Raw genomic sequence first — 25814 nt, 5'->3', positions numbered from 1 at the left:
TTAATGAATAACCCTACAAATATGCCAGAGGAGTTACAAACCAAAATATGAATGATCTAAAGGAGATGACGTTAATAAATAACCCTACAAAATGTCAGAGGAGTTACAAACCAAATTTTGGCCTGCAGAAGTCCTACAGAAAAATGATCGCAAAATCCTGTGGGAATGTGCAGATATCTGGTGTGTGGGATTGTTTTTTCTACAGGATTCCAAAATGATTTTTCTTGTAAGGAAAGATTCAACAGGATCAATGTTTCTTGTCTGCAATTTTCAGTTTATTTAGAAAATAAGACGGATATCAAAATAGCGTGGTACATTTCAGGAGATTGTTGTCACTGATGTAAAACAATTGAAAACTTTAACCCAACATTTTCGTAAACATTTTGCACACGACTCATTTATAAAAGACTGCTTGATTAGTTTTTTGAATTCTACACATCGAAACAGAAAGGATGTTTTGTTCCTTTATACAACAATAACTGCATGATAACAACACTATTATACGGTAATATATCAATCACGCAGTGCAGCTTTGGCAACACGCAGTGCTGCTTTTTTCATCTGTAAATCCTGTTCCTGCCTCTCCAAATCTGAAAAAGGAAAGAACAAATATATTCTCACCAAACACTGCAATAATTAGTCATTCAATGCCAGAATACAACAACAAAGAAACTGACCCGAGCATAAATAAAACAATTTGCTACAGAGTTTTTATAATGTAATGCTCTACCTTTCTCCACCCGAGCAATAATAGAAGGCAGTTGTCCAGATCCCTTCAGCACTTCGAGAGCAAGATCATAGTCTGTGTGAATAATTAACAGCCATCAGTCTTTTATAAAGAAAACTCAGCATTTTATGACATATAAAAGGAGAAATGTTACAGGTATATTTCAGGTTTAATGTAAGCTAAACTAAATCAGCAGTATTTTTGACAAGGTATGATGCACACATACAGTGCTCAGCAGAAATAAGTACACCCCTCACAAATCTCTCTTTTAAATTCATATTTATAATAGGAAGCAATACAATATTTGTGCATATACATTAGATTAGTCAGCACTGAAGCCAAATCTGAAGCTTATCTAACAAAATAACTTACGATAACGTTCCAAAAACTAATACATCCAAATGTATATGCTATAGAAAAATATTAAATACACATTTAAAAAAGTGGAAAAAACAAAAGAAGCAAAAAAAAAAAAAAAAAAAAGGGGGGAAAATTTTGTTGAAATTTTGTAGGTAGTAATTGTTGTTTTTTTTTTTGCAATATTTTGCTTGAATTTAATTGTATTATCGTTCAACTACTAAATATGTTTGATGACTAAATCTTATTTTAATAAATATATCTGTTGAATAAATCTGTTTTATTCAAATGCACCAAAATACATTGCCTATATTCACTGAGAAATGGAGACAAATATTCATTTTCAAGATGGGCTGTACTCAATCATGCTGAGCGCTGTACCTACTCTAAACCAGAAGTTAAAAGTAGATCAAATTGTCAGGACAGCCTTGAGAAAGCCTTGGAGATGTTGTTTTCTATAATATATTTTTAATCTCGATGAATTAAACAGCTTGAAAAATTTCTTAAAAGTTTGAAGCATTTTAAAGAATTTGTAGCATGTTTATCATAGTTGCTTACATTTGAGCAATTTAAGATAGATATACATAGATATAGATATACACATCTGCCATATTTCTCAAAACATAACTGTCAAAACCAGCAGATGAACATTCAAAATCTGCAGTTGACAGCAGATGATTTTCAAACCAAACATAACCAGAGCCAACATAAAAGACAAACAGCTAACGCAGCATTTAAATACCATACTATAGTCCTCAGCTAATACATAAGTAACATGTTTAGAATATGTGTAGAATAAGTTGCTATTATATTTGAATTATGGTCCAATTTAAGAAATATATCCAAGATGTTTTATTGTCAAATATAGAGCAAGTCCTTGTTCTAGCACATTGATTCTTTTTTTCCCCTAAGTTTAAAGTAGAGTGTATTGTGTGATACAGATTGTACACCTTAGAATTATACGGTCTGACATTTTTGTCAAAATTGAGTTATTGACATATTCTTATTAAATAACAACTTATTTACATTATGGGATGTTTTTTTGACAAGTTGTTCACATTTTAAGACTTTTTATTTTAAAAACAAAAAAGGTTTTAATCTACAAAGTTGAACTCTAGCTTGGCTCTATAAGGTTCTTTCTGTGAGCCAATCAGCATATAAATGCATGCACGAGGACCAATCAGGATCAGCTTTCTTTGTCATTCCACCAGACTGCTCCGTTGACAGTGGGAAAGACCAGAAAGAAACACCAAATCAGAATTTCCTAAATAATGCCGCACAAAACTGAGAAGAAACCTGAAACTGAAATAGTGTGTAAACGTGATGATTTAGAAGCATTTTTGACATTGAGATCAAATGTTCCATTTTAAATTGTTGAATAAGAAACTGTTATTAAAAAGTGTAATATATTAAATGTGAAAGATTTTTATTTGTGTATATGAAGTCAGTGAAACATTTTCAGTGTTTCATTTTCTCACTGTCTGTTTTCTTTTAAAGTCTTTAAATGTGATATTAAACCTTGAAGGGCAAATACTTAATTTAATTCATGGGACATATAATTCAATACGTATAATTCATATAAAACATAATATTCAATAAATTTTACCGTATTAATTGTATAAAATTAACATGGACAAAATATTTAGCACAGCCTTGTATGCTAAATTTGAACAAGACTAAATATTCATCCTAAAACCCTAAATAAATGTTACAGAAAGCTATTATTTAACTTTACTAAGCATCAACATGTTACAACACCAGTGTATTTTTTGTGATTGTATTTCATGAAAGGTAATGCTTCAATGAATGATCTGCCAGACAGAACCTTAGAATTACAAGCGGAAAATGGCTTTTTAGAATCAGAAGCTTCTACCTGCATTTACCCTGTTTTTTACCCCAATTTACACATTTAAGAGAATGTTGATAATGTACATTTAGGGTCTCTGTCATGTTGATGTATAAAAGAGAACTGTTACACATATATAGTTTGCTATATGGAATGCAAAAACTCAATATCTCAACATGATTCAGAACGCAGATAGAACCTTATCATGCCAAGGTGATGATTTGTTGGTATGGGGTTTTTTTTATTTCATTGTATGTGCTTAAGTCAGGGGTGTCCAAACTCGGTCCTGGAGGGTCGGTGTCCTGGAGAGCTCCAACTCAAATCAAACATACCTGAACCAGCTAATCAAGCTCTAACTAGATCTACTAGAAACTTCCCTGGCAGGTGTTTTGAAGCAAGTTAGAGATAAACTCTCCAGGACACCGAGTTTAGACACCCCTGGCTTAAGTTGATACTATCTACTTTTATAATATAATTGTTTGTCTTTTTTCACTGTAATTTGCCATAAAATTCATAAATACAACAATTTTATATATATAAAAACTTGCTATTATATTTTTATTAAGTTATTTTTATCAAATTTCACAAAATTTCAAGCATAAACACACCAACTGTACTACAGATACAAATACAAGCGTTCTTACACTGTTACAGAAATATAAACAAGAGAGTGTTGTATTTTTTGTTAGAATGCAGACAAGTGCTCAGAAGATGTTAGATTTTATGTGCCTTTTGAGAATTTAAAATGTGGGACAGATCAAAATGAATGCGTGTTATAGTAAGAATACAGTAATATTCTACAAACCGGGCTTGAATGAAGGCTGTTCTTACCCTGGTCACTGGCTTGCTCCGACTGCACTCTTTGTCCCAGGCTGCACAGCAGAGACATGAGCTCCGAGAAGATTCCTTCAGTCCACCCAGCCTGATTGCATCTCATCCAGAATTTGGCAGCTCCGGACGGGCAGTTTGGCACAGAGTTTTCTGAATCACTAGTGCCTACTTCTGTTGGAGGATCTGGCAGCCGCTCTTTTTTGATGGCAGATCGTGCTAGTGTGCATACTGAGGATATTCTTAAGCCTGCTGTGGGGCTTGAATGCTGTGGTGACACTGATGGACCATCGCTCACACACTTCTGGTTTGGCGCAGGGTCTTGTGGTGTGAAAGTTTTGGTGGTCAGAGCTTTGGGAGCTGGAGATGCACTTTTTGCGGGTGTTTTTTTCTCCTGTTTAGGGACAGTGTCAGACTCAATCGCTGGACCAGGACTTTTAGGGGAACAAGATCCTAGACTGATGTCTGAAAATAAGAGGAAGAGTGTGTATGAAAAAATCAATGACACACAAATTCACGACTGACTGAAATGACAGTGAAGAGATGTGAATGCACCTGATTCCAATGAGGGTCCCGAATCTACAATAACAATACATGGCATAGTGTCTAATTCAGACGTTAACACACTCCGAGACTCTTCCTGAGAGAAAGAGAGAGAGAAAGACCACTGTTATGAATCACACTGCTAATGCACAAACTATTTCAGGCTATTTAAAGTAATAGTTCACCCAGAATGAAAATCACACTCGAGGCCATCCAAGATATAGATGAAAATCTAAAGTTAAAATCAAAATGTTCAGCCCTCCTGTCAACTTTTTCAAATATTTCATAAATGATGTTTAACAGAGCAAGGAATTTTTCACAGTATTTCCTATAATATTTTTTCTTCTGGAGAAAGTCTTATTTGTTTTATTTTGGCTAGAATGAAAGCAGTTTTGAATTTTTAAAAACCATTTAAAGGTCAAAATTATTAGCCCCTTTAAGCTATGTTTTTATCTGATAGTCTACAGCAGTGTTTCCCAACCCTGTTCCTGGAGGCACACCAACAGTACATATTTTGGATGTCTCCGTTATCTGACCCATTAACTTCAGGTGTTGGAGTCTCTTCTGATGTTATGATAAGATGATTCAGGTGTGTTTGATTAGGGAGAGGTTGAAAATGTGGACTGTTGGTGTGCCTTCAGGAACAGGGTTGGGAAACACTGGTCTACAGAACAAACCATCGTTATATAATGATATGACAAATTATCCTAACCTGCTTAATTAACCTAGTTAAGCCTTTAAATGTCACTTTTAGCTGAATACTAGTGTCTTGAAAAATATCTAGTCAAATATTATTTACTGTCATCATGGCAAAGATAAAATAATCAGTTATTAGAGATGAGGTATTAAAACTATTATGTTTAGAAATGTGTTGAGAAAATTCTTTCCATTAATTAAAAATTGGGGGAAAAATAAACAGGGGGGCTAATAATTCAGAAGGGCTAATAATTCTGAATTTCACTCTATCTTCAATGGTTTGAGGGTGAGTAAATTTCCTGTTTTACTTGAACTATGCCTTTAAAAGGGAAAAAATATAGTGGTGAATTAAAAGTTTGGGATCTTTATGTATATTAGTTTGGCAAGAATGCATTAAACTAATCAAATAAATGAATATTCTGGAATTTTTAAACAACATTATCACAAATATTAAGCACCATAAATGGTTTGAACATTTATAATATATGTGAAATCCATTCTTGGCCACCAAATCAGCTAAACAGAATGATTTGTGAATGCTGATGTCTGCAATCCAATAATCTTAATAAGCTTTATTATTTAGAAATAAAGTTTCTGCTTTTTCCACAAAATTGAAATAATAAAAGATGATTTTCAGTTCAACCAATCATATCATTCTTTATTTACAACCATAGCGCAACAAAATATGACTAAATCTAAAACAAGTTTCTGCAAATTCTGTGTTTTAGCTGCAGAAAATCTTGTACACAACAGTCAAAACAATAATCAAACAGTGTCTGATTAGTCTGATTGATCTTAGTTACTGTAATGTTAGTGTTCCAGTGTATTGCCCATGGTACACTGAGTGCTTAGTTACAGGAATACGGGAACACTAAAAAGGTTAATACAATTACTTCATGATAAAATAAAATAATGATTTAATAAATAAAAAACCTTTGGTGTTGGACCAGGCTTTTCACAACACAATAGTATTGTTTTCACTATACTTTTGACCAAATAGATGCAGCATTGGTAAAAATGAAAGAAACCTTTAAAAAAAACTTTAAACAATTCTGAGAATTACATTTTTCTGAAAGAAGCAACATAATTGTTTTGGATGAAGTTGGATGAAGAGGGGAAATGGGATCAGGAAAAGCTCCACAGGTCGAGATTTGAACTGGGGACGCCAAAGCACAAAGTCACCAACTTGAGTGATCATTCTGCATAAGGGGACTGGTCAGCTAGTTACTCTGGGATCAATGTTTATGGCTGACTTGACACTTCCTTTTAAACTGTTTATGGAAAACTTTAACAGAAAAAATATCGAGGAATTTAAGCCTGTGATCTCTCTTGACACACATCAGATTGTTCTGCAAGCAGCAAACAATGCCTTTGTCCCAAAGTAAGTTTTTTCTTGTTAACTGATATAAAAATACAAATAAATGTATCTGCAAAAAACATCAAGGCCCCGCTATACTTCAAACTTTATACTTACGATGTGACGAAAGTGTGTTTTGTTCAGCACAGATTGACTCACTGATTCAATGTCAGTTTCATCAGCATCATCATCATCATCAGCACCTGAAAAGAACGGCATCGTTCCTTTACAGTAAAGAATCAAAATTCATAATAATACTTTGTTTCTACGTTTTGAAAAACACCAACACATTCTACCTGTGGTTGATGGATTGAACTTTTCACAGGACCTGCAAAGAAACACACTCAGAAACGTTTGTCTGTTTAACTTTATATATAACTTACTAGTGTATTTGTTTAGCCAAAATATCAGGTTAAACTGTGGTAACTGAGTTTATACAGCTTTAAAAATGTGTCACTGCAGAGCAAGACTACTCTTGTTTCAGGTTATTGATTCCCTATTGTGAGGGAGAGAACAGATCATCTTAAACATACCTCCTATTTTCAGGCACAGGAGTGGAATGCTATTAAAAGTGAACAGAAAAACATGTTAGATGCAGTGTTGCTGACACTGAAGCTGCTGGATGTTCATTCACATGTACACTGTGTGGTTTGATGCAAATCTTTCAAATAACATCTTTCAATAGATAGTTTATACAAAAAAGAAGTTTAGAAATGAAAGTTTGGTGTTTATTCATCATCTTCATGTTTTTCATAAACCTGTATTTCTTCTATATTCATTCCTATTAAAAGGGTTATTTGTAAGTATTGTCATGTAGGCCTATTGCAGTTTTTCCACAATTGCTAAGACACTAAACCCAAATCTCAATCTCCTAAACTCGTTTTCCAAATGTACCACTCTTTCTGCAAGACCTCAGACAAGTTTAGGCCGTTAGACATATTTATACACACTTTTTGCAGAACTCTAAACACATTAAATCACTCACTAAAACACAATTTTACATAGTTATACTCTTAATGTTATGTTTGTAGTCAGTCTCATATATATTATGTGTAGAACAGTGCAAATAAGTTGCTGGCTGCAGCTTGCTTACTGTAATCACTTATAACAATAGTTTCTGAATTCTACATATGCCCCTTTAAACTGGGAATGACCAGTGACTAATGTTTAACATTAATCTATGAAACAATAGGAACCGAGATGTGTCATAATGTTGTTTCCATATAAAACACTCCTTATTGTTATGCTTTTTATTATGTAAGACGCACGTCGGGTTGATTAACAGTCATGGACTCCTCTGGAGCTGAAACTTCTGGAGCCATTACAGCATCAGCACTGGTGGGGTTTTCGTCATCTAAAATTGAGATTATATATTATTCAGATTGTAAGATAATTGTAATGACCATATTTTTTTTTATGCAGCACAATAAATATTTATGAATATTTGTATATTCTCATTTACACCAACACAGAAATAAAATAAATAAGCACCTGGGTATTCAAGACGTCTGATTTTTTTCCTTCTGGTTGGTGTTTTGAGTTCTAGTGTGCTAAAAGAAACCAAATTTAAGCTCATCACAATCACATTATGATTACTAACCTGACAGTATTCTGTCATTATAAATGTTGTCTACTCACTGTTCTGGAGAATCACATTCCTTCTAAATTAATTAAAAAAAAGACAAGAAAAAAAGCAGAACTTTTTATAAGCTGAACTTTTAAGGCCCACATAAAGGATATTACTAAAATAATAGAGAACAGCAATAGCACAGAAGAACACCATCATTGGAATCATTGAATTGATGATGCTGATGACTAACTAAAATGCCAACAGTGTGTTTATGAGAGGGAAAGCCAGATTATGTGTTCTGACCCTGCGCTTGTCTGCTGTCCCACAAGACCTCTGATCAGATGTTAAACCTCTAGTTGATGAACCTAAAAAACAAACAAATTCATTTCATTTCAGACACTCTTACATCAACTATTAGCTATTATAAGCTCCTGAGGATATACTGAGGTTATGCTTATTTACAGAAAGAAATGTTGCGTGTTCACAGTGTTTTTCTGTACCTTTTGCTGGTGTATTGACCTCTTCACTGAGCCTACAAACAGACAGAGAACCTTGCTCAAGAAGCTTATAGAGAAGATTTTTTTTAATCAGGGCTTTGGCACTGGAGGACTTTTAACAGTTCCTAGAGTTATTGGTGGAAGTATCCACTTTTGGTGAATTCAAACTGCAAAAACCGTTGTCTGTGGCATTGTTCTTTTCTCAGCCTTGAAGATATGTAGCACTACAAACTGTCATAGGTTTTTTTATTACTCCTTTCTGCTGATTCAAATGCAAACTTCATATGCAGTATAATGAAACACACAACATACAATGAAAACACACTGTTTCGTTCACATTTCCCTGATTTTGTTGAATGCAGTGTGTGACGTCCCTATCAGCTGGCTTAAAAATGCAGCCAGGAAAATTGTCTATGGGGAAATTAGTTCTCAAGAACTGATGGTGGCTTTTTGCTATGACTGATCTGTAACTACCCAGTGCAAAAGCTCCTAATGACTGATTGTAGCCTAGGGGTGGCATGATACTGACGAAAAAAAATATATATATATTTTTGGGGGATTTTTTTGTCCACCTGATTACACAGGGAGCATGCCTTGCAACTATAGAGACATTTTGAAGAGACGATTCATTTAAAAAATTATTATGCCGGAATGAGAGGATAGTTCTAGCCTTACCAGCCTAGAAAATTACATTTACATGTATAAAATCTTATTACATGATGTAACTACAGAGAAGTCAATCTTTAAAGAGGAAAATTATCAAAACTCTCTTTTTTGTTTTAAATTTGTGTGGTGCAAAATCTACTAATCTGGTTCAATGATCTATGCTAAACTAAGGTAAAAGTGCTCCAGCCAGACCAGAGATTGGCTGATCGGATTCAAAACTCAGCTGTTTACAACTCTAGAGGAGTTATAATTAGAGCCTTTTATTAAGAGTAGTGGGACCAGGAACAGCCAAGCTGGAGCACATACTCTGGTCCTCCGGGCTCTGCGATGGTTGGGGAAATTCAACAACAAACCATTACAATTGCCTGAAGAAATGAAAATTCGGAAATCGCAACCAGCAGAACCTGGAAGTTAAAAAAAGTACTCTTGCTTGTAATTTTACCTAACTATATCAGATCTTATAAATATGGGAAAAAACATTTGGAGTTATTTTTTTTATTTCATAATTTAAGGAATATTGTAACAGGATTCATAATTTTTTGTTTTGTTTCGGCAAGTCCAAGTCTAAAGATTCTAAATATCACACACCCCATCACAGCCTTAATCACACCTCATTTTACAACATATTTCATGCTGGTGTCTTTATGTGCATAAATGAGTGAACAAAGATAACACACACCTTGTACGTTCAGGGTCAGGAGTTGATTGCTATTAAAAGTGATCACAGAGAAATGACAACAAATTACTCAAAGAAAAGAATCAATCCAGTGTTTCTTAAAAGGAATCTTGGGTATCAAGACTTGTATGGCTTAATATGACATGGATAATGTCTCTTACTGAAATATGCAGCAGAAAACCCCTCAAATATTTACATTTTTCAAAAGAATTGATATTCATTTTGGATTATGAGGGCCATATTATTTTTAGTGTGCAGTGATTTACAATAAATGCCTGCAATTGGTGAGCCACTGCCTGTTCATATTTTTACAGCATCACAACTTGAAGAACAAAATATTGGTACAATGTAGGGCTGCACAATATTGAAAAAAAATACATTGCTATATTTGATTTTTCTGTGATGTAGATATAATGCATCTATACAATTTCAAATAAGTGAATAACACTAATTGAAAGACTTTATAATCACACTTTACTTTAAGGCTCACTTCCTTTATTAACCAACCATTAACTATGACTCCTGCTTCAATAAACTCCTAATTTGTTCCTTGTTAATAGATGTTAAGGTATCTTAGGCATTGGGTTTTGTAAATGTTAAAATTAAACTGCCAATTTTTGATGTATAAATAATTCAACACAATTATTCTTATTAAACTTTCAGTTGGTAGAATGTCTCTCTCAGGCCTTAAAAACATGCAAATGATACAATTTTCACTCCATTAGGGTTAAACTCTGCAATAACCCCAAAAATCTCATGTTCTGAACTATAATCCCAACTCAACATTGCATATCTATGGGATGTGACTATTGCGGATGCACACGTTGTGATACCGATGCTGAAATGATATATTGTGCAGCCCTAGTAGTCTGTAAAAAAACAGAGTTGACTTAACTTTAAATTAAGACAACAAACTTCGGACATTTTTGAGTTGACTCAACTTTCAACCCAATTACTTCACTTGACTCGATTTAAACTGAGTAAACTTCAAAACGTCCTAAAGTTTGTTGCCTTAACATTTTAAGTATAAGGTCACCCAGAATTCCTTTTAAAACATTTCTTTGCTTGAAACAAGAGTTTGAATTAGTCTAAATTTACCATATTAACAATGAAGCCATTTTGCAAAAGAAGACGTTTTCAATTTTATCTGTTTTTACAAATCACTTTCGTTTGCAAATGTGCTGTTAACATGTAATGACATTTACCAACATGATGCGCACAGACAGATTAAACATTCCGATTTTAAGATGAAAACTCACATTGTGCTGTTCTGGAAGTACATGTTTCTCTACTGGAGCCACCACAGGGTCAACATCATCATCAATTTCATCATCTATGATATAGGCATATCATAATAGTTCAATCTTATCACATTTATTAGTTTTGTTTAGCATTTACATGATATCTGTCATCACAATGACAAAAAAGGTCATCATTGTTTTCATGTTGATAAATAATCAGATGTAATGAACTGTGAGTGGAACCTCAAACCCCATAACCAAATAAATTGATGTCACGTCTAAACTTTGACATTGTACAAATCAACACTCCTTTATTCACTCTACTGAAACTTGCTGAATCTGATAAATATCAACTAAAAATGACATTGAGGACTGAAGGAAGTGGCTTACAGATTTGCAACTTTGGTAAGTGGGTCATAATCATTACGTGTTGAAACTATGCGTCAAACCACTAGGTATTACTAATTTGTAAGAAAGAAGTTTTCAAAAATGTTAAATATTTGAAACAGATAATAACATTTGTTCTAACATATTTACAATTGATCCTGGGAATCAATTTTAAGCCCAATACTCTTCTGCATGTACATTTCAGCTCTTCTTTCTTGTGGTCTTTATTATGACTTCTATTCAGGTGTACATTTAATAAAAAAAACCTGGTGACTATTTCTTTCCTTGAACGTTGCATTTCTGACATAATTTTTTCTTTGCCTAAATGGAATAATACAGAACTTATGCTTACTGTTTCAACCCACCAACTACATAAAGCCAAATCTTTATCATTTACTGTAGATGGCCTTGTCTTAGAATCTCAATCAAAAGTAAAGAACTTTAGGGTGATAACTGATGCTCATTGACATTTGGCCCCTTTGTTCAGAAGACTGTAAAACACAATTCTTTCAACTCAAGAACATTGCTCGAATTTTCTCCCTAAATAAATTGCAGTATGTTCAAAATTCCACTTCTATAATCCTGACAGGGACCAAAACAAAAGAAAACATCACTCGAGCTTTGGAAACTCATTGGCTGCCAGTTAGATTTTGTATTGTCTTTAAAACCTTATACACATAAGACCTTGTATGGTTTGACCCCTCTGTATCTTCTCTCCATTCCTCTTTTTCTGGAATTTTGGCAGTTCCTTTAACTTGTCTATGCTCTATTGGTGACTGGGCTTTTCCCGTCCTTACTCTAAAAGTTTGGAACTCTCTTCCTCACAATATTAGACATCCTTTAAGGGCAGGGATGTCCAAACTCGGTCCTGGAGGGTCGAGCTCCAACTTGCTTCAACACACCGGCCAGGAAGTTTCTAGTATATCTAGTAAGAGCTTGATTGTCTGGTTCAGGTATGTTTGATTAGGGTTGGAGCTTAACTCTCCAGTACACAGGCCCTCCAGGACAGAGTGTGGACACCCCTGGTCTAAGGCCTTTAAATCATCCCTGAGGTTTTGTCTGATTTTTTTTACCTCTGTATCTTTCTTTTCCTTGTATGCTTTCAAGTGTAAAGCGCTTGAGAATTAAGTTTTAAAGGCACTACATAAACAAATATCATTAATAATGTTATTATATAATAATCACAGCACAGAATAAGCATGTGTAATAAAGTAATGTGACTTTATTTTTACACAGATAAATCTGATGTGCCAAAAAGTATCCATTCGTTTATTAATTAATTTTCCTTCAGCTTAGTCCCTTGTTTATTAGGGGTCGCCACAGTGGAATGAACTAACTATCCCGGTAACCTAGTATTGGAAAACACCCATACACTCTTGCATTCACACACACTCTCATACACTATGGACAATTTTGTTTACCCAATTCACCTATAGCGCATGTCTTTGGACTGTGGGCGAAACCAAAGCACCCAGAGGAAACCCACGCCAACACAAGGAGAACATGCAAACTCCACACAGAAATGTCAACTGGCCCAGCCGGGATTTGAATCAGAGACCTACTTGCTGTGAGGCGACAGTGCTAACCACTGAGCCACCGTGCCACCCATAAAAGTATACATTCACTTATATTTAATATTCCTTCTGTGCATATAATATCACTTTTGTGATTAATATTGATACCAAAATAAGATGTCTGGTCTTTGACCCACATATAAAAATTAAAGCATTATTTGTTTCACCATTGAATTAATGAATATGTAAACACTTACTTATTTCTATGGGTTTTGGATCATGGGATTTACAATACACTCTAAAAAAAAAAGAAACATTTATTAGGTTATTATTTATTAGGTTATACATTCGTTTTGGTGATGTCTACAACATAAAAGATTCTTTCATCTTACCTGTATGTTTCTGTAGAGACGTCTTCAACGGCTCTGGCATCGGCCTTTATGGCGCAAGGATAATGAAATGAGCGTTGGCATCGCTTTATTTCACATCCTACTGTAGCACCAGATTTGTTACAGAAGTAGCAACGCTATAAATAATGACAGCAATTAGACATCAACATAAACAACTGATTATTTACTTATTATGCTAAACAGTGTAAATCAGACAGTACAGACTCCAGCTAACAACAACTATGATACACTTAAGGCCAATTCACACTGTACTCAGAGACAACAACTCTGTCAGGCTTTGTTGGACTAGTGTGATACTACTATGCCTGTTTCTGTTTGTTGAATGCTGATTCAGTTCTCGTCAGATCTTAGATTGACTCAGAAGTGATGTGATTTGTTGATTGTCGATGTCTGTTGGTGACATGTGAATTGGCGTTCAGGCTGTTTCATGATTCTGACTGGTCAGTAAAACCTTTCATGTTTTTTTCTCCACATTTTCTCATGTTAATCTCCCTTACAGCATGCTAGAGATAATGAATGAACTCTTAGTAGACCAACTGTTCATTTACACTTTACAATAATAAATAAAGCTCCATTTATTAAAGATATTGTTCACTTAAAAAAGAAAACTACTTAAAAGGCATTTATTAATCTTAGATTATTGTTAAGTTAATGTTTAATAAATCAAAAGCCATCACTGTTTCAGGTCCGTAGCCAGACTGGTGATAGGGGTGGTTCTATTTTATCAAAATGTGGACCTTTTTTGCAATTATACGCCTCATTTTCTATTTAATTATGAGATTTAAATACTGCATTTTAGTGATATTTTAGGCAGCATTTTTTGCTGGATTAGCTAGTTGGATGGTCATTAATACCACACATTTTGATGTACCAAAAATATTTCCTAAAGATTTACAATAAAGAAAAATAAATATAATACTTATTTTTAAAATACAAATTTATTACATCACATATCATTAGAAAAAAAAGGAATCATTTCAGGTTTTAAATTAAAACTGGAGCCTATTGTCATTTATTAAGCAAATAACAAACTGCCCAGCACATTCAACTGTCTGCAGTCATTTGGCCATTTCAATAAAAATAAATAAATAAATAAAACATCAAAATAATAATAATAATAATAACAATATAATGTAGAGCTTCATGATTTTTCTAGCCTATCTGTGAAAAAAAAGTGAAAATTCATTGATAACAACAATAGCCAAAATATATTCTAATTCATTTTAATATGGACCCACACCTTTTGATTACTCATATTTTGTGTCAAGAATAAGGTCCAAGATTTAGAATAAAAGTTACATGTAAAATGTTTTCTCTATATAAAATCAATACAGTAGCGAAAGATGACTTCTCTTACGTCAAATTGTAAAATGAAAATAGCTGTTTGCAATATATCTTTAGTTTTTAGCAAAAGTCACGCTGAACAGAGGATTCTGCTTGGTCTTAAAGCCTTTTTCGAAGGCTTATTTTCACTATTTATGATGGCAAAGCAGTCCAAATAGGACAATGGGCTCATGTATGGGACAAATTCTGGACCTTTGCAGGGAGGGGTGGGTCGTCCGAACCACCTGAACCCCCCACCCCTGGCTACGGGCCTGTGTTTTATGAAATTGAGCTAATAACTATTAAAGTTTTGTTCTATTTGTTCTACTTTTGAATTTTTTAAATAAATTTTTGTATTTTTGTAAACTAAGATAATAACGTCACAAACTATTTCTCACTGCTGATGGTATTTAATGCATTAACTAATATCTACTAATGAGATCTTACGAAGTGATACCTACCATACTTTATAAATCTTTTACAATTTAATTTTGTCATTAACATTTGTTTATGCAAAACAGTTATAAACAATAAATCCCTACACAAAAGTGTAGAGTTGTTTTGTAATTATACTCGTTTAGCAGCTTATGTCAATATTGTCAATACTGATCAGTAATCATTATTTTTTCCCACATAAATATGGTGGAAAGCTGTGTAATAAGTGGCAGGGGAGCACTGCAAATGTTGGTCTAGCGTAGGTTGAACTTGCTGCGTGCTTGTAACAGTTTCCTTAAAGGAAGCTTTGCATTTACAGAGTAAATAAATATTTCAACTCAATTAATTACATTGTGTACAATTATTTACTTGTATATCCATAAAACAAATGATATCATGTATATCCAGGCAGTTGTTATTGTAAAATAAACCCCTTCTGCTCCACCTGACCAACCAGAAGGCCTGATGGATGTACGTTATTCTTATTGTAGCTAACTATTGATGCTATGTGTTTGGGCATTGTGAGTTTGTGATACGCACAAGTTTTTTTCCTCTCCGCTGCTCTTTCTTTACATCTTCTAAATCAAATCCAAACAGGTCATCATATATGGGTGAGTTCTTGCAGTAGATATTTGATGAAAACAACTGAAAACACAGTAAAGTGAACATTAGTGAAACACCTGTATGGCAGACTAGACAGTGGTTGGACAATGAAACTGAAACACAAGACAATTTAGTGTTGGAGGTTTCGTGGCCAATCTTCACTGATTGCACATTCCACCAGTAAGAGCAGAGCGTTAAGGTTTAATTAGCAAAGTACTCACACAGTTTTGCATAAAATATTGCACCGCACACAACATAATGTGTGACGTATCAGAGTTCAAAAGAGGACGAACTGTTGGTTTATGTCTTACTGGCAGATCTGTGACCAAGACAGCAAGTCTTTGTGATGTATCAAGAGCCACTGTTTACATAGTAATGTCATAATACCACCAAGAAGGACAAACCACATCCAACAGGAGAAACTGTGGACCTAAGAGGAATGTCCAGGTGCTAAACCTGATTTTATCCAAAAAAAACATAAAACCACAGCTTCCTGCTTCCACCAAACTGTTTGTCAGGAGCCCCAGGGTCAATATACATGGCCGGGCACGTATAGACCAACCTTTAGTCACTTGTGACTAAATGCCTAACATCAATTTTAATGGTGCCAGCAGTGAAAATCTTGGGCTGTAAAGAATGTATTGTTCTCTGATGAGTCCACCTTCACTGTATCTCCCACATCCAGGAGAGTTACGGTGTGGAGAAGCCCCAAAGAAACGCACCACCCAGACTGTTGCATGCCCAGAGTGAAGCATAGGGGTGGATCAGTGATGGTTTGGGCTGCAATATTACAGCATTCCCTAGGTCCAATACTTGTGCTACATGTGCATGTCACTGCTAAGCACTACCAAACCATTCTGGAGGACCATGTACACCCAATGATTCAAACTGAAGGTATCCTAAAGGTTGTGCAGTGAATCAGGATAATAGCGCACAAATACACATAGCAAGACTGGAGACAGAGTGGTTTAATGAACATGAAATTGAAGTTGAACATTGCATGGCCTGCATATAGTCACCAGATTTAAATATTGTTAAGCCACTTTAGGGTGTTTTGGAGCAGCGGGTCAGGAAATGTTTTCCTCCAACATAATGCAGTGACCTGGCTACTATTCTGTAAGAAGAATGGCTCAAAATCCCTCTGGTCACCGTTACTGTGCTCTAAAACCAAGCTTTTCAGTTTCATTGTCCAACCCCTGTATAGACGTATACATTTTCAAAGACAAAATTTTCGTAGGGATCAATTTTGGCCCGCCAGTTATAAAATGATTTAAACACCAGAGAAACTAGATACACATATTCACCACAATCCAAACACACACACACAAAACAAGAATAATTTTATGAAAACTTTCACACATAGGTACCTTAAGTTACAAAAATATTGATGGCACCTTGAAGAGGTAAAACCAAGACATTTACATAATTTGATAAATAACGAGGTTGTTTCCTCATGAAATATAGATTTTAGGATTGAAAAATAAATGTCAACCCTAAATAATTAAAATAAATAATAAGCTGCTTTAAGAGGTTAATTGAAGCCAGGTATTTTTAGTCGGCCGTGACGAAACTAATGCTGTAAAACATTCACTGACCAAACAGTTTTGGTGTGCAGAGATGTCCTCTTTGGATGACAGTGGTCCAGTGGTTTCGGTTTCATCTGATGTTTTGCACAGGGCGCAAATTATTTTGGACGTTGATGGACTTTGACCAGAGTCCATTTTGATCGATGCTCGTCGAGGTTCAACAGTAGCAGCGTTTCATCCTGTTTTCACTGAAACTGCTTCTTACTTTTGGTATCAGTAAGTTTCGATTTCCTGCGTCGAAGTCAGCGGTGACCTTTTCAGCACGCATGGAGCGCTCTCGTTAACTATTTAAACTCCAGACAGTATAATCTTTTAGACTATTTGTCAAACCACTTCCTAACCAAACCCATTCTGATTTGAAGAGAAGGCCTAAAACGCATATAAATCATCCTGAAAGATAATACTGTTAACTGGTTATTTTCAAACGTATCTGTTAAGCATTGTGCTCTACAAGTATATTCATTTAAAAAATTGAAATTATGCCATAAACCTTTATTAATTTCTTGGTAAACACAAAATAATATATTTTAAAGAAAAACGCTGAAGCCTACTTTCTATAATATCCTAAGCTATTTTCCAACAGAAGGACCATCAACCGTCTGTACATTCAAAATATCTCCAAGATAATCTTGATCAAAATTAATTGCTCAGTATTTGAAGTATTTAAAGCCATAAAACTTTATTTTTCATGCAACAACGGCCAAATCCAGAATTTCTGCTGTCCCCAACCTATATATTGCTGAGAATTTCGTTTCTGTCTCCATGTGTGCGCGGCTTTACCATGAGCTGTTGTCTATTTTCGCGTGCTGACTAGGTTTCTATACTTTTGGGCTGCCATTTTATGTGTTCTTTTAGCTATTTAAATAGTTTTAGCTCTCTTGTTTACTAGTTTTAGCCAAGTTTTAGCACACAATTGCAACCGTCAGAAGATAATGGACGAAGTTCTCTCTTTATATCTTTAGAGTATTGGTCATTAATTAACCTCAATTAAAATAATATACAATAGCTTTAATAACATGTCAGATACTAATGTATTCAAGCAATTAGAAGTGTCATTTTTAATCACATATACATAGTCCGACAATGTCAATATACATATTCTATACATTATTGACTATAAATGAATATAGAATTTACACAATTCTAATTAACGCAATTAATGGATAATCAACATAGGCACAATTCATCAACTAAAGTTTATTTTTATACGCATATATAAAACAATATTGATTTGTACACACATATTTACATCCAAATGGCACAGGGTGACTTTGAGAAACAACGTCTGCATATATGATATGCTTGTTTTACATGTAGGTCGTGGTTTCCTGCATTGTACACAATGATATAACAACTGTCACGTGCTTTCACATTGAAGACCACGGGACTTAACAATAGACATGCCATATCCCAGTATGATTACTGTGGCACAAAGTACTACTAAGGTTTTAGGGATATGAAACATGTATCACAGCATTCTACGAGACAGTGTGTGAAGAGCTGGCTCAGGTGTCATAATGCATTATTTTGGTGCACTACACTCTTAAAAATAAAGCTTCTTTTTCTAAATGTTACAAATGTTCGATTATAGTTTTTATTGACATGGCCAACAGTATATATGGTTTCTAACAAATTTAAAGAGTAAAAGGTCATTCTTGAGGTTGTAAAACCCTTTTGGCACTAACCCTTTGGCTTCTGGCTGGTTAATAAGACCCCTGCTGGTACTTTTTTGGTCCTAAAAAGCATTTTTCTACATAAACATTTAAAACTATCTGTATATTGTGATTTTTCTTGTGATACTGCCACTGATAACAAAAACGTATAATAATCTGGGTTTTCTAAACCGCTGGTTCTACCAGGAACCTTTATTTTTAAGAGTACACAAAAGTGAATATTTCATATGTCTCATCTCCCTCTTTTCAAGAGTTAAGCATGAAACGTGTGAATGCTGTACATCGATAATATTTCAGACTCATTCAAACTCAACTCTCATTCCTCAGGTTCCACAGTCTCTTCAAAACATGGGATCTCTTCCTCTATCCTCACAGGCTGCGGTTCTTCTTCACACTGAAACATAAAAAGGTAATGGTCAAAACAGTGGTGGAAAGAGTACTGAAAAATCCCTCTGCAGTAAAAGTATGTGTTCTTAATACTACCCAAAGTATGCGCTAAAAAGTAGCCTTTCTAGTACTTAAGTAGTACTCAAGAGTATAGTGAATTTTAGGCCGTGAAAGTTTTTCTACCTTCAGCAATTTAAGTCATCATACAGTCATACATCATGCAGAGTCTCTTGGGCCATTGCATATAACAACCCTCATAAACAGTTTTAATGCTTCCACACAGTACATGTTTCAGGCCCGTAGCCAGGGGGAGGGGGTTTGGGTGGTTCGAAAGACCCCCCTCAATGATAAAAGGCTCAGGATTTGTCCCATACACATGAGCTCATTTGTATTGCAAACTATTTTTACTCTATTATTAGAGTCCAACATCCAGCTGTGCAAGAAAACATAAAATATGACGAAAGTGAAGTTTCACATCTTTTAAGTAGCCCAACTTTTATTCTGATTCTTGGACCTTATTCTTGAAAGAAAGAAAAAATACCAATAAAAAGGTTTGAGGCATCAAAAGCGGCCTATATTAAAGTAAATTTTGTATTTTTGTTATTAATGAACTTTCAAAACAAACTTTTTTTTACAAAAGAGACTAGAAAAATCATCAAGATCTACATCATTCATTAATTCATTCATTTTCTTTTCGGCTTAGTCCCTTTTTTAATCTGGGATCGCCACAGTGGAATGAACCGCCAATTTATTCATATGTTTTACACAGCGGATGCCCTTCCAGCTGCAACCCCACACTGGGAAACACCCATACACACTTCTTCACGCACATACACTACAGCCAATTTAGCTTATTCAATTCTCTATACCACATGGCTTTGGATTGTGAGGGGAAACACCCGGAAGAAACCCATGCGAACTTGGGGAGAACATGCAAACTCCTCACACAAATGCCAACTGGCCCAGCCAGGGCTCGAACCAGGGCAATCGTGCTACCCACTGCGCCACCGTAACACCCGGTCTACATTATTATTAATATTATGTTTTATTTTTTTTTATTCAGATGGCCAAACTCTGACTGAGAAAGCTGAATGTGCTAGCCAGTTTGTTATTTGTCCAATACATGACAATTGATTACAGTTTTTTTTATTTATTTAATGCATTTATTTTAACTTTAACTCCTTTTCTTCTAATGATATGATGTAATAAATTTGTATTTAAAAATAAGTATTTTATTCATATTTCTTTATTCTATATATTTACTAAATGTTTTTGGTACCTCAAAAAGTGTGATTATGATTACAACCTGACAAGTTAATCCAGCTGAAAATAGTGCTTAAGACGTCACTAAAATACAGTATTTAAACCTCCTAATTAAATAGAACATAAGGCAAACTGCAAAAAGGTCAACTTTTTTGTGCAGTAAATAGTGCAGTAAAATTACACAGAACTGGAAATGTATTCAAGTAAAAAGTAAACATATTTATAACTACTTACTATGTACAATTCCTGAGGAAAAACTACTGTAACAGTAATTTGAGTATTTGTAATCCTTTACACTTTAATTTTGCTCCTAAGTTTGAGTGTAAAAACAGCCCCATCTCGCACCAGTTTGTCTTCCCTCTCCTCTTCTGGGTCAGAGTTGGCCTGCTCTTCTGCACTGAAATACCCATCATGCTCCACAGAGGCATCCAGCGAGAGAGATCCTTTCATCCAACCTGAGACATACAGAGAGACAATGAGAGAAGTGAGGGGAATAAAACAGACAGGCACAGGGGTTGAATTGGAAGAGAACACATAAATGAGGGCCACGTGGACAGAGGATGTCCACCTGAAACCTCACTGTGACGGACAAGAAACAGACCAGTGACCCTTTCGTGACCACAGGCAGAGCATGCGTGAATGTGTGAACCAGTGAAATGTTCCGGGTTCAGAACAAATGAATGTCTATCAACAGCATGAATATAGAGGCAGATTTTCTACAAATTGAATAAATTTTCATAACGCTTCACATTAAAGGGAGAGTTCACCCAAAAATTAACAGCAATAACCATATAGACTCAGTAGCAACTGCTGAGGCCGTAACTCCTTTTTGTAATCTGGAGGACACTGACATGGGCTTCCCCAGGACGCCGATGTAGATCAACCAACTCATAAATAAGCTCAAAAATATTTGTGAAGAGGTAGCATTCTACACATGTTACTATGAGTTACTTGTGACAGATTCAAAGCCGGGAGATCTAACGTGTCACAAATAGATAGCCACAAATATTGTGCTGCAAAGAGCAATATTACACTACCTGACAAAAGTCTTGTCACCTATCCAAGCTTTAGGAACAACAAATAATAACTTGACTTCTAGTTGATCATTTGGTATCAGAAGTGGCTTACATGAAATCCAAAGGCCTCTAGATTACATTTATTTTACCAAAATAAAATATGATCATGCCTTGATTTTTAATTATTTTATTAGGACATTAAGGTCTGACTTTGTTTAGACAAAAGTCTTGTCACTTAACAGAAATAATGTACAGTATAGAATATAAAGTCATGGTACAGTGGAAAAAGAATTAATATTGTTTATGACTCCCATGAGCTTGGAGGACTGCATCCATACATCTCTGCAATGACTCCAATGACTCTTGAAGTCATCTGGAATGGCAAAGAAAGCATTCTTGCAGGACTCCCAGAGTTCATCAGGATTCTTTGGATTCATCTTTAATGCAGCCTCCATTTTACCCCAGACATGCTTAATAATGTTCATGTCTGGTGATTAGGCTGGCCAATCCTGGAGCACCTTGACATTCTTTGCTTTCAGAAACTTTGATGTGGAAGCTGAAGTACGGGAAGGAGCGCTATCCTGCTGGAGAATCTGCCCTCTCCTGTGGTTTTTCAGGTTTGGTGAGGAAAATCAAGTTTGGGGATTTTTCCTTCACCAAACTTGACTGATTTCTGTGAGAATCTTGGGTCCATCCAGGTTCCAATAGGTCTTCTGCAGTATTTTTGGTGATTGAGATCTACCTTCTGCCACTTTTCCAAATGGTTAACTAGAAGTCAAGTTATTATTTGTTGCTCTAACAACTCTGGGATCGACGACAAGACCTTTGTCAGGTAGTGTAATTTAAGCCTGTCTATAACTTGGCACGTAGTAAGAAAAACAATCAACAGACTGCCGAGCATTTAAATTCTTTAATTACACTTCTACTCTGGATTTAAAAACCTTTAATGCCCAACAAACTGTTGTTTATCCCATACATGTCCCTTACACTGAATGACTTCAATATCTCTGAATGAGATGCGCAAGAGATTAGTATTACACACAGGAACTATTTGAAGACAAAAACCTGACAGATGTCTTTAAACTCATCATATGAATTGGCTCTTCAAATGTTCCCAGCAAGCATTTTTTTGTTTTTAAAAGATGTCTAATATATGTCTAAACATAGTCATCTTGGCTAAAACAAGGCTAAATTTGGGCTGTCAGTGAAAATCTAATAGGAGTAGGCCAAAACTCAATTAGTCGTCAAATAAGCAGAAATAAATGACTACACATATAAAGTCTGTCTAATCTGTCTATTTGATGACTAGTCTAGTTTTGGCCTATTCTTAGATGTCTATTAGATTTTCACTGACAGCTCAAGTTTAGCCTTGTTTTAGCCAAGCTGTCTACGTTTAGATGTCTATTAGACGTCTATCAAACACAAAATTGTTTGCTGGGTTATTACTGCAGTATAAGCAGAATAATTTTTCTTACTTAATTTCAACATGTAATAATACAATAATAAAGTCAAAACTATGTTTTTGTAATGTAAACAAGGTAACACTTGTATTTTCAGAAACTAACCTTAACTAAGATTAATAAATACTGTCTGTAACAAATGCATTGCTTAATACTTGTTAAAGCTTGTTAACACATTAACCAACAGGGCTTTATTGTAAAGTGTTACCCACATTTTGGTACAGAATCAATAAAGTCACTACAACCTTCACATTTCTGCTTTGAAACCCTCTATTGTAAATATATTACCATTACCAAACTGAGACATGACAAAATGATTGTGTAATAAATGCTGTCGATAGAGATAACCCGAAACAAACTTGTTAAACACACAGAGACGTGTTTACCACTTTTCAGAAAGCATCACATGAGACATATATATATATAACCTACAAGCACATGCTACACAACACCTCAGTGGAGAATGAGTGTGCACATACAAGTGTACTCAGTATGTGTACCTCTCCTACGACTCTGAAACAGGCTTGAAGTACTGAACCACCTGACTCCGCCCAAGTTAGGGTGAGGCCCTGTTTCTGGGAGGAAAATAACCAATCAGATTGCAACTCTCCATTAGCACAGCAGATCGGCTGAAGTACACCAGATAAAGTAAGCCGTTCCTCTGAGGATCAGCTTATTTTCTGCTTGTATTCTTTAGAGAGCCATGGTGATAATTAATTAGTTATATTAAGCATCAGCCGTTTTCTTTTTTGATGTTTAAAATCTCTTTTAAATGAGATGTGTGTACGTCATGTTTGATTTATGGTCTGCAGAAATAGGTCACCTAGAGGCGTAGGGTCACTCCGGACATCCTGTCGTTTTGGTTTTGTCTCAAAGCTGAACGAAGATCCTGTAGAGCAGCAAAAAACAACAACAACAGAGGATTTAAAAGGGGAATTTTAACCTAAATTTTAACAAGTTCTTTAATATTTTTGGTCACCTTTTGCCCTTTCGGCTGTCCTCGATTCAAAAATGCTCTTAAGTTCTTTGCCACTTTCCTCTTCTCTCTTCTGTTTCTCTGCTCCTTCACTCTTGAGGCTACTACGTTCATTTCTCACCAGTCTGAAAATGGAAAGAAACCTGTGTTATGAAATGAGCTCAGATATTAGTGTAAAAGTGATTGTGTGCAATAACACCTGTTTGTTGAGCTGCTCTCTGAGGTGAACTGCTCAGGTGCCTTCTGTTGACTTGCTTCTTCATAACACAAACATACATATTTTAGATGAATGTGTTGCATTAGTAGTTTGCAAGAATCATTTAAATGAATCACATAATTTATCTCTCTGTTTAAATACAGATTAATTCACTTATCTTTTGCCAAGCATTCACATCAGACTTCTCAAGAATTTATATTAAACATATCTGATGAAATGGTACAATATACACTCTTTAAAAGTGATTCCATAGTACCATTTTTTGGTTCCTCAAAGATCCTTTCTGTTAAAAATTAATAAAAGAACCATTAATTTCAGAGTGAAGAACATTTCAATAATCTAGAGTTGAATATTTAGAGTCTGTTAAACGTTCTTCATGGAGCCATTGATGCCGGTAAAGAACCTTTATTTTTAACAGTGACTACGTTTACATGGAAATCGGTAATCAAATGATTTGCCTTAATCTGAATAAGACAATAATATGATTAAGGTGTTTACATGAGATGCTTTTTGAATGTTCCTTTCATCATCCCGTTGTAACACAATGACGTTAATCGAATTATGTGATATAACATGCAACTCATGTTTACTCATGTAAACACCTTAATCATATTATTGTCTTATTCAGATTAAGGCAAATAATTCAATTACAGATGTCCATGAATACACAGTCGCTGTATACTACACATGATAAACAGCAGCTATATTAATCATTCCGTTTCCTGCACTTACACATTAGTGATTCTGATATGCTAAAGTTATTATATTGTAATTGTACAATCAGATGTTTTTTTTTAATTGAGGCCCAACATGGCCAACTATTTATCGTTTCCTTTTAAATATTATTTTATTATGACACACTCTCCGGCTGCATTACAGAATACTGTCTGTATGACGCATGTATTCTGTAAAGCTGATTTGAGACTATATCCAATATGAAAACCTTAAACATATAAACTTGGCTTGTATTCTGTAAACCTGTATTTCTCAGTTACTACCAAATCAACCTTAATCCAACCACATACCTTTGCAGGCTTCCAGTTGTCCTGTTAGAAGTTTCCGGATTTCTGTCACCCAGATGGTCTTAACCTCCTCAGTCGCAGCCTGTAGAATAATATAACCCACAAGGCCACATATGAACTCGACATACCTAGTCTATGCAGACATCTCACATGTAAAATAATCAGTCACACACTGCTCACCTGTATGGTGTACACCTCGTCTCTTGAACTGGACCAGATCTCAAACTTCTTGCTATCCCCTTTAGCATGCTCTGTTATTCCAATAGCAGCCATCTAACAATGAGACCATAAAGTAAATGTACATATTTTTTTCTTTTATTACAATCTGAATTATATTCAAATAGATATAGAATCCACATAAAATGTTTTCTGCAAGAAATTAAAATGAAAGTTTTAATATATATAGTTACCATGTCAAATTAAAATTGATCTTTTTATATATTACTTATCCGAGCATGTAGTAATTGTTGATTATAATAACAATGAGAACAACAATAATAACAAAAAATAATAATCATGTCATGACCAGTGGAAAAGA

At 34.9% G+C, this 25814-nt stretch overlaps 2 protein-coding genes across 5 annotated transcripts in view; both read right to left on the bottom strand.

The window, feature by feature from the left end:
* Nucleotides 1-127: 127 nt before the first annotated feature.
* On the bottom strand, nucleotides 128-17498 carry phf11 (PHD finger protein 11). 4 transcript variants are annotated; one of them, XM_056465714.1, is made up of 18 exons: nucleotides 17272-17498; nucleotides 15614-15718; nucleotides 13298-13431; nucleotides 13163-13203; nucleotides 11023-11096; nucleotides 9767-9795; nucleotides 8425-8456; nucleotides 8228-8289; nucleotides 7993-8012; nucleotides 7846-7904; nucleotides 7623-7708; nucleotides 6888-6916; nucleotides 6651-6682; nucleotides 6472-6557; nucleotides 4314-4398; nucleotides 3762-4223; nucleotides 731-802; nucleotides 128-590 (listed from the first exon to the last, which is right to left on the bottom strand). In XM_056465714.1, exons 1-18 carry the CDS (start codon nucleotides 17395-17397, stop codon nucleotides 514-516), a joined length of 1611 nt encoding a protein of 536 aa, XP_056321689.1. In that variant the 5' UTR covers nucleotides 17398-17498; the 3' UTR covers nucleotides 128-513. The 4 variants fall into 4 exon arrangements, with proteins under 4 accessions (XP_056321689.1, XP_056321688.1, XP_056321687.1 ...); XM_056465713.1 differs by having other exon boundaries at nucleotides 7993-8015; nucleotides 9767-9792; XM_056465712.1 differs by having other exon boundaries at nucleotides 7993-8015; nucleotides 17272-17497.
* A 923-nt stretch (nucleotides 17499-18421) lies between these two features.
* The window catches only part of mcf2lb (mcf.2 cell line derived transforming sequence-like b), a 28412-nt gene continuing 21019 nt past the window's right edge, over nucleotides 18422-25814 (bottom strand). The window contains exons 23-31 of the mRNA XM_056465411.1: nucleotides 25457-25549; nucleotides 25280-25358; nucleotides 24511-24537; nucleotides 24237-24294; nucleotides 24041-24162; nucleotides 23885-23950; nucleotides 23562-23636; nucleotides 20931-21040; nucleotides 18422-19329 (exon numbers count right to left, since the gene is read on the bottom strand). Of these exons, the coding sequence (XP_056321386.1) occupies nucleotides 19252-19329; nucleotides 20931-21040; nucleotides 23562-23636; nucleotides 23885-23950; nucleotides 24041-24162; nucleotides 24237-24294; nucleotides 24511-24537; nucleotides 25280-25358; nucleotides 25457-25549 (708 nt within the window). The 3' untranslated portion in view covers nucleotides 18422-19251. The remainder of the gene's footprint in view (nucleotides 19330-20930; nucleotides 21041-23561; nucleotides 23637-23884; nucleotides 23951-24040; nucleotides 24163-24236; nucleotides 24295-24510; nucleotides 24538-25279; nucleotides 25359-25456; nucleotides 25550-25814) is intronic.

Source organism: Danio aesculapii, chromosome 9, assembly GCF_903798145.1.
Source record: "Danio aesculapii chromosome 9, fDanAes4.1, whole genome shotgun sequence".
NCBI lineage: Eukaryota > Metazoa > Chordata > Actinopteri > Cypriniformes > Danionidae > Danio > Danio aesculapii.
This window is presented reverse-complemented; position numbering and strand designations above follow the sequence as displayed.